The 9,159-nt window shown below is 34.2% G+C and overlaps 1 protein-coding gene across 1 annotated transcript in view; it reads left to right on the plus strand.

Moving 5' to 3' along the window:
- Window positions 1–7,968, plus strand: part of LOC110442269 (proprotein convertase subtilisin/kexin type 7-like) — a 36,689-nt gene extending 28,721 nt beyond the window's left edge. Inside the window, exons 14-16 of the mRNA XM_021485786.1 lie at window positions 1,677–1,770; window positions 2,545–2,659; window positions 6,984–7,968. Coding sequence (XP_021341461.1) covers window positions 1,677–1,770; window positions 2,545–2,659; window positions 6,984–7,475 — 701 coding nt within the window. The 3' untranslated portion in view covers window positions 7,476–7,968. The remainder of the gene's footprint in view (window positions 1–1,676; window positions 1,771–2,544; window positions 2,660–6,983) is intronic.
- The last annotated feature ends 1,191 nt before the right edge of the window (window positions 7,969–9,159 follow it).

Raw genomic sequence — 9,159 nt, forward strand, 5'->3', positions numbered from 1 at the left:
GAGTATCACTTCACAGTACATGTTGTGTGGTCTATTAGTCAATGAACTGTGGTTGTTACTCTATAAGAGTATATCACTTCACAGCACATGTTGTGTTGTCTATTAGTCAATGAACTATGGTTGTTACTCTATAGGAGTATATCACTTCACAGTACATGTTGTCTGATCTATTAGTCAATGAACTGTGGTTGTTATTCTATAAGAGAATATCACTTCACAGCACATGTTGTGTGGTCTATAAACCGATGAACTATGGTTGGTACTCTATAAGAGTATATCACTTCACAGTACATGTTGTCTGATCTATTAGTCAATGAACTTTGGTTGTTACTCTTTACGAGCATATCACTTCATAGTACATGTTGTGTGGTATATTAGTCAATGAACTATTGTTGCATTGTTACTCTATACGAGTATCACTTCACAGTACATGTTGTGTGGTCTATTAGTCAATGAACTATGGTTGTTACTCTTTACGAGTATATCACTTCATAGTACATGTTGTGTGGTCTATTAACCGATGAACTATGGTTGGTACTCTATAAGAGTATCACTTCACAGTACATGTTGTGTGGTCTATTAGTCAATGAACTATGGTTGCATTGTTACTCTATACGAGTATCACTTCACAGTACATGTTGTGTGGTCTATTAACCAATGAACTATGGTTGTTACTCTATACGAGTATCACTTCACAGCACATGTTGTGTGGTCTATTAACCAATGAACTATGGTTGTTACTCTATACGAGTATCACTTCACAGTACATGTTGTGTGGTCTATTAACCAATGAACTATGGTTGTTACTCTATACGAGTATCACTTCACAGCACATGTTGTGTGGTCTATTAACCAATGAACTATGGTTGTTACTCTATACGAGTATCACTTCACAGCACATGTTGTGTGGTCTATTAACCAATGAACTATGGTTGTTACTCTATACGAGTATCACTTCACAGCACATGTTGTGTGGTCTATTAACCAATGAACTATGGTTGTTACTCTATACGAGTATCACTTCACAGCACATGTTGTGTGGTCTATTAACCAATGAACTATGGTTGTTACTCTATACGAGTATCACTTCACAGCACATGTTGTGTGGTCTATTAACCAATGAACTATGGTTGTTACTCTATACGAGTATCACTTCACAGCACATGTTGTGTGGTCTATTAACCAATGAACTATGGTTGTTACTCTATACGAGTATCACTTCACAGTACATGTTGTGTGGTCTATTAACCAATGAACTATGGTTGTTACTCTATAAGAGTATCACTTCACAGCACATGTTGTGTGGTCTATTAACCAATGAACTATGGTTGTTACTCTATACGAGTATTACTTCACAGTACATGTTGTGTGGTCTATTAACCAATGAACTATGGTTGTTACTCTATAAGAGTATCACTTCACAGTACATGTTGTGTGGTCTATTAGTCAATGAACTATGGTTGTTACTCTAGCAAGTTATGAGGTCAATTTCTACCTCATTGGCCAGAAATGGTAGACTAGGGACATGAAAATGAAAATACTGCAAGGTAATCAGATTTTTCCAGTGGTTCAACAATGATTATAAGTCAGACCAAAACCTAAGATAACCATTTCTTTGAGACGTTCTATCTGGACAGTAGGTACATGTTTGTAGTATCTTGTATTGTTTTTGACAGATGCAGGTAACCATGGTGTAGGATTCCTTACCAAGTGGAAACTACTGTTATACGGCAGTCCAATGTCTCAAGAGGAGTTTCAGTACCGCAAGAAGTGAGGCTTAGCTTACGATCTTATGACGGACCCTAGCCTATTCATACTAAAACAGTTCTCTCTATTGAGGAGGGAGACTGCCTATTTTGAACCTTACTTAAATTTAGTATTTTCGACCAATGAATTTGCTAAACTATTCTTACATTCTAAGATCTTATGATTTCATCTGAAAGAAAAACTTAAAAATATGTCATTTAAATGGTTATTTTGTCTCTATGTGGTATATACACACTTTTTATTCATTTTGTTAAATTTGAGAATGCAAAATCTCCCCCATGGAAATTTAAAAACGTTGGCTAGTATGCCTTTTTACTTGGGATATTGTATAACATGTCGGTCCAATTCTAACCTAAGGAAGTATTGTCACTGGAGAAACAATATTCACTAAAGTTAGAAAATCAGTTTTCATTTATCATGAAAGTTATTTTAGTGATACAGCAAATTTTATAGCCACATGGCTTCATTATTGGGGAACAAATTAAATATTAAATCTGAATAATCACGACTAAAATAATTGAAATAGATATATGTTATTTTGAATAAAAATGTAAAATACTAATTGATTGTTAATCCCAGATAATAAGTTACTTTGAATATTATCATGTCTTTCATTTTCAATTTAATTTCAAATTAAAATGCATCCATTCTCAGTATAGCTCTAGTGAGTTTCCTGAAAAAGAATAAGTATGAATTATTAATAGTTCTAATACAGTAAACACAGCCACCAGTGTAGATGTGTAAAACAGAAAAAATATGACTTTTCTGTTTTTGTAGAGCGGTTCACAAAGCTATGAGTGGAGAGTTCCTAAATGACACATATCATCTGCCATGTGGAGACCCGCGTGTCAAAGCCAGACCTGACGCTCCAATGTCAGAGAAAACTCTCAAGGTAATCAATAACAGAAAACTCTCAAGGAAATCAGTGTCAGAGAAAACTCTCAAGGTAATTAATGTCAGAGAAAACTCTCAAGGTAATGAATGTCAGCGAAAACTCTCAAGGTAATCAATGTCAGGGAAAACTCTCAAGGTAATGAATGTCAGCGAAAACTCTCAAGGTAATCAGTGTCAGAGAAAACTCTGAAGGTAATCAATAACAGAAAACTCTCAAGGTAATCAATGTCAGAGAAAACTCTCAAGGTAATCAATGTCAGAGAAAACTCAAGGTAATCAATGTCAGACAAAACTCTCAAGGTAATCAATAACAGAAAACTCTCAAGGTAATCAGTGTCAGAGAAAACTCTCAAGGTAATTAATGTCAGAGAAAACTCTCAAGGTAATGAATGTCAGCGAAAACTCTCAAGGTAATCAGTGTCAGAGAAAACTCTCAAGGTAATCAAACTGTAAAGGAATTGACAATCAAACAATCTGCCTGTCCATTAGTTTTTATACCTATGGCATTGAAATTGGGAAGGTGTACTCGAATATGTTGTCAGTTCATTACTGTAGACAGAATCCTGTCCTTGCAACTCCTCCAACTGTTTTTTATCAAAATGTCTTAAAACTCCGCTTTTCTTTTTTTTGGTAATTTTTTGGCGGGTATGGGACAGAATCTTTTCCTGACAATGCCTGATTCCTAATATATATTTTTATTTCAACAATATTGTTTAGAACTAGAAATTGTTGGCTAACAATTTGGCGGGCTTTTCACCCCTGTATCGACTGATTTGACCTTCTAATAATAACCTGTGCAAGTCTACAGTATCTGACTGAGTAGTGGGGGATTCCCAGAGTGCGAAATGACGTCGGAGAAAGACTGGATAAATATAGGCAGCCAATGGGCTTGGTTGTATAGGAATGTAGTCCGTAAATGTCGTCATATAGTCCGTCCACTATGTACGTCAGGATGATTAATTGAAACTATCTTTGTGTCTATATCGGTTGGGTTTGCCACGCCAAAGAAAGGCTGCGCATGATGATTACCCACTGCAATAGCGATGTAAACTGTCCATATTTTTAAGATTGGGAGTGCGTAGTAATCGATGTAGTATTACCAACGTATATTAGATGTCTTGAGAAAAATCAAAGTACTGAGAGTACTGAAAGCACTTGACAATCGCACAAAAATGAAAACGGTTTTTGACTTTCACCTTTGAAATTATATTTAGAGTAGGTCAAGGTCGTTCATTTGCACACACTTAAAAGTCATTCAAGATCAATAATTTTTTCAAACTTGATAGTGAATCACCTGACCATGTTATGTATCAAATAGTAGGACTCTAGACCTTGTAGAACTTAAGAAGAAGTTTTTTGAAGTCATTATCTTGAAATAGTACATATGAAGTTTGTGACCTTGATTGTGACCTTGATAGTTGATCAATGTCAACCATTTTTTCAAATCTGATACCCGGACATCTCAGTATCTTTATTATCAAATATCAAGACTCTAGACCTTGTGGAAGTTATGAAGAAGATTTTTTAAGGTTGGTACCCAATATAGTGCCTTTTAACTTTGACCCCTGCCGAAAACCGGAAGTTGACATTTTTTGTTAAAACAGTATAAAAGAAAAAGTTTGCGCTTACTTATCTCTATATGATATCCAAAGATCAACCTCATGTTTGATATCGTTAACTAAATATATTGGTATTTTTCGAAATATTCTTGATTAAAAGTCATTTTATTTTTTTAAACATTTGAAATTTGTGACCTTGATAGTTGATCAATGTCAACCACTTTTTCAAACCTGTTACCCAAACATCTCAACACCTTAAATATGAAATATCAAGACTCTAGACCTTGCGGAACTTAAGAAGAAGATTTTTTAAGGTTGGTACCCAATAAAGTGCATTTTGACTTTGACCCCTGCTGAAAAACGGAAGTTGACATTTTTTGTAAAAACAGTATGAGAGAAAAAGTTTGCTCTTGCTTATCTCTATTTGATATCCAAAGGTCAATCTCGTGTTTGATATCGTTAACGAAATATATTGGTATAGGCTGTTAACCAATCAGAGTTGGTGGCGGCCATCTTGGAATATTAATTGCTCCAAAAAACATAAGTTCGTAAGGACCCCTAGAGAAATACATGTACCAATTGTGGTTAATATTGCATTGGCAGAATTGGAGAAGAAGATCGTTGAAGTTTGTAAAAATAGTGTCGGATTTTCAAAAAAGATCAAAGACTATAATGAACACTCCATAGGACGTTAACGGTAAATGTTACAGAGAAACTAAAGACATCAAATTCATCGAAATGACATTCTGCATCGATCTGTAAAAGTGTTTTTCCAAAAAAAAAAGAATTTAAAAAGTTTAAAAAATTGAGACCTTTGACCCAACAGCGAGCTTTTTTATTTGACCTTCTTTTGAGATAAAGCACTGACATAAAAGTTAGCCCCGAAGATTATCTACATATAATATAATTGCGTCAATTCTGTAAGTGAATTCGTTTTTGAGTTATAGCTATTTTAAGATTTTGAGGTATGACGTCATAGTGGCCATATTGTATTTTTGACCTACTTTAAAATGTTTCGTTGACATCTTCAGACCTACAACATACCTAATAGACTATAAACCTATCTTTTACCAATCAAAAGATACAGATTCCACAAAGTAAGGAAGAAGAAGAATAAGAAGAAGAATAATAATAAGAAACTTAACAAAAACGATAGGTCTTTTCACCAGTTGGTGAAAAGCCCTAATTAGCACCTTTTCTGATACCTTTTTAAAGTTTGTTTGAAGCAGTACCACCTACCTTCTGGGTCAATATTAATGAAATTTGGTACGCATTACCTGTACCTTAAGAAGTTGTTAAACTAGATTTATTTTTATTTTATTTTATTTTTTTAGTGCATGACTTTTTTTTTACTTGGAAGGTTTATGTTGTAGTTTATTATTTATAATAAACTTTGTTTGTAAACAGCCCTTTGTTTATATGTCATGTGCAACATTGTTGATTTTAAGTATTAAGGTGTGTTAGAGATACATGTGGATAAATATAATATATTATCTTAATACCAGCATGTGTACCAATTTTTTTTAAGAAACTATCGGAGCGTGCAGACGCATATTACATCAGCTTACCGCCATCCACCCCAACCTCCACCTTACAAAATGTATAATTATTACAGTGTATACATGTATACTTCAGCATCAGGTTCTTGATTACATTATTGACATACGTCTGCAAGTGTTCCAAGGAGTACAGTAGCATAAGTAAACGGAGCCATTAGGGTTGTTACATGTATTTTTATTGAATGATGAAAGAGCAGACACAAGTCGCATAGAGTGAAGTCATATACAGATGTACATGTACTTGTATATTTATTCAAATGTTATAGTACTGGGGCTATATCATGGTAGGGATATAGGGAATACAGATCAGAGGTATAGACTATGGGAGGTACAGGAGGTACACAACACATATGTTGTTGTATTCAGCCCCCATGTTAATATACAGTTATACCTACATAATAAGGTGCCTATAAGTTATAATAAGGTATCCTATAGATCCAGGATTTTCCAACAATGATGAATCCTCTCATAGGATTGGTACAATATGGGCTAACGGGGCCCATGTGTCCGATCCAGGATTCAGGAAATATCCTCTCATGGGATCCAGGTATATGATCAGCTACTCATCATGTCTGGATCCAGGATTGTCAGAAATATCCTCTCATTGGGGTCCGTTTTTTGATAATGGGAAATCTCATCCAGCCGTTGGGACCAGGGGCTACCGTTTCGCTCCTGGGGGGATTTATTGGCAGTAATCCTGGGACAAGGGGTGAAAGTTCACTCCTGGTAGGATAACGTCAGTAATCCGTGAGATTTCCATAGCTTATATATGTGTAGTATGATATAGCCCCCAAGGCCAAACCTAAATGTAGATCATCATGAAATGTATATATTTGTGTATTGTTTATTTCTTCTGTTATATGTATAAACATGTGTATGCTGATTTATAAGACATATACAACAATGTTGGTCATGATAGCATTGCATACCTCTACAGTTAATAAATAGCATTTATTAAACTGTATCATATTGTTCTGGTTGTTTATAAATCACCCTGTGTCATATCATTCTGGCTGAAACTATTTAATTATATTGTCATTTGTTGCACAATTGGTAAATAAATGTGGTGGTTTTTTCAAAGAACACAATAGCAAAAATATTTGTCAATTATGTAATTTATATAAAATTCTGAAATTATTTGTTTTCAATGATTTAGATGCAATCATGACACCTTCAATTTTTTAATTATTTTTGATGATTTCAGATACTGGCCTTGGTCAGTGCGTTCTGTCTCATCATGGCTATATACGAGAGTCTGGAATATGGCCTCTGTTACAAGGAGGAAAAAAAGGAACAAAAACAACGTAAAAACCTTAGGAAAGATGCCGGCTATATGGCTAATAGGAACAGGGTCGGAGGTCATGACTCATCAGAAACTAGAGCCCTATTGCAAGAGGAAGAAGAAATCCCATTGGATATTATATCGTCCAATCAAAATAATTCATCAACATCATCCATTCATAATAATTCAAATCCAAGCCTTGACACAAGTTGGAACAGTTTTTCCGAGAGTGACATGAACCTACAACGAATGCCTGACCTCGGGGACGAGGAGGAGGAGGAGGAGGAGGTCGTCTACTCGCAACAACGTAATGATTGGAGCAAAGCATGTGATAGCCAACAGAGAAACACGCCCGTATATGCAAGCATAGCCAATCAGAGCACTTCCTTGTTGACCAATCACAACACAGAATGAGTAAACGGGGGATGGTATACATGAGATATTTTATCTGTTGACTTGATATACATACTTATGTGGTTCCTTTCTATTCTTCAAATATAACATTTATAAAAACCTGTCTTCCAGTACAAGTAGTTGTTCTCAAGTAAGCTCCATAGTATTGTTATAATGGAATAACATGTGTTGGATTGCGATGCTCAGTATAACTGTATTTCTGTTTGAGTTGTAACATTGCTTACACATGTTTACAGTTTAACCAATGTAATGGAGAGAGACAGGAGGTTCACAGTCAGTTATGACAACACTGAGTTAATGCTTCCATCACAATCCTAACAACTGATTCCTGATTTTGTTTCCAAGTCAATTTAGTCAATAATGTTAATTTTCAAAATATGTTTTTTGCCTTTATCAATAATTTAAAATCTTCAAAATATAACCTTTTAACTTGGTCAGTAACATAAATGTTTAACTCAGTCAATTACTTAAATTATCAAAATATAATCTTTTAACTTGGGTCAGTAACATAATTTTTTAACTCGCTCAATAATTTAAATTTTCAAAATATAACTTTTTCGCTTGAATTGGTCAATAACATGAATTTAAAAAAATCAAAAAAAATCCAGTCTAATGAAAAATAACACTTTGATGAAGCTGCTGATCAAAACACAAAGAAACTGTTAGACTTTGTAGAATGTCTTCAAACTTCCGATTGATGCCAAACACCTCACTGTTCATCATTCCACACTTCCTTTTCACCCTATCTCATCTTTTGTATCACCTTATGTTTGTTATCTTCTTCATATCAGGCCTTCATTTTTATTTATTTTTTCCCCTTTTCATTTTTGCTAAAATCAAGTGTTACATTTGTTTATTTTTAATATTTCATGTACCGGGTAGATTTAATCCCTCAATAGTACTGTATGCATACTCATTTTCCAACACTTTTAAGATTATATTTCACAATGATTGTTTATGCTGAAGTACATAGAGCACAAAAAATCATTTCTATTCCAAATATTTGTTCTGATTGTTTGATCCGCCACGTTGGAGAAACATCTTCCCGGGGTTGATAAATTATTATATGTCCTCAAAAGAATTTTATAATTATAATTCAGGAACTATAACATGTGTTAATTCATATATAACTCAATTATAGTTGTGTTAAATATCTTAACATTTTGATTATTTATAAAATATGGATCTATTTATGTCATTGATAAATGTATTTCATTGCTCAACGTTTTTTTATGTTTGCCTTTTCTTTTGCTAGCAATAATGTGTGTGTAGACTGCTGTAGTCCCAGTTTTACACAGTGGTATTTGGTGTTCCTTTATAGCGCAAATAATAAAACCCCAGTACAAAATTACTGTATGGTAAATATCAGGATACTTTCGTTAAAATTGTTATAGAAATGTAAATTTTGAAAGTTTAACTAGAAAGTGAAACCTGTATATGAAATCTTAATTTTAAAATTTAAGATTTAAAATCTTGCCATTTGATTGTCATAGTCTGGTTACCTAGGGGAGAGAGTAGAGCTAAATCTAACAGACATTTGATTGTCATAGTCTGGTTACCTAGGGGAGAGAGTAGAGCTAAATCTAACAGACATTTGATTGTCATAGTCTGGTTACCTAGGGGAGAGAGTAGAGCTAAATCTAACAGACATTTGATTGTCATAGTCTGGTTACCTAGGGGAGAG

The sequence above is a fragment of the Mizuhopecten yessoensis genome, unplaced genomic scaffold (genome assembly GCF_002113885.1).
Source record: "Mizuhopecten yessoensis strain PY_sf001 unplaced genomic scaffold, ASM211388v2 scaffold716241, whole genome shotgun sequence".
Taxonomy (NCBI): Eukaryota; Metazoa; Mollusca; class Bivalvia; order Pectinida; family Pectinidae; genus Mizuhopecten; species Mizuhopecten yessoensis.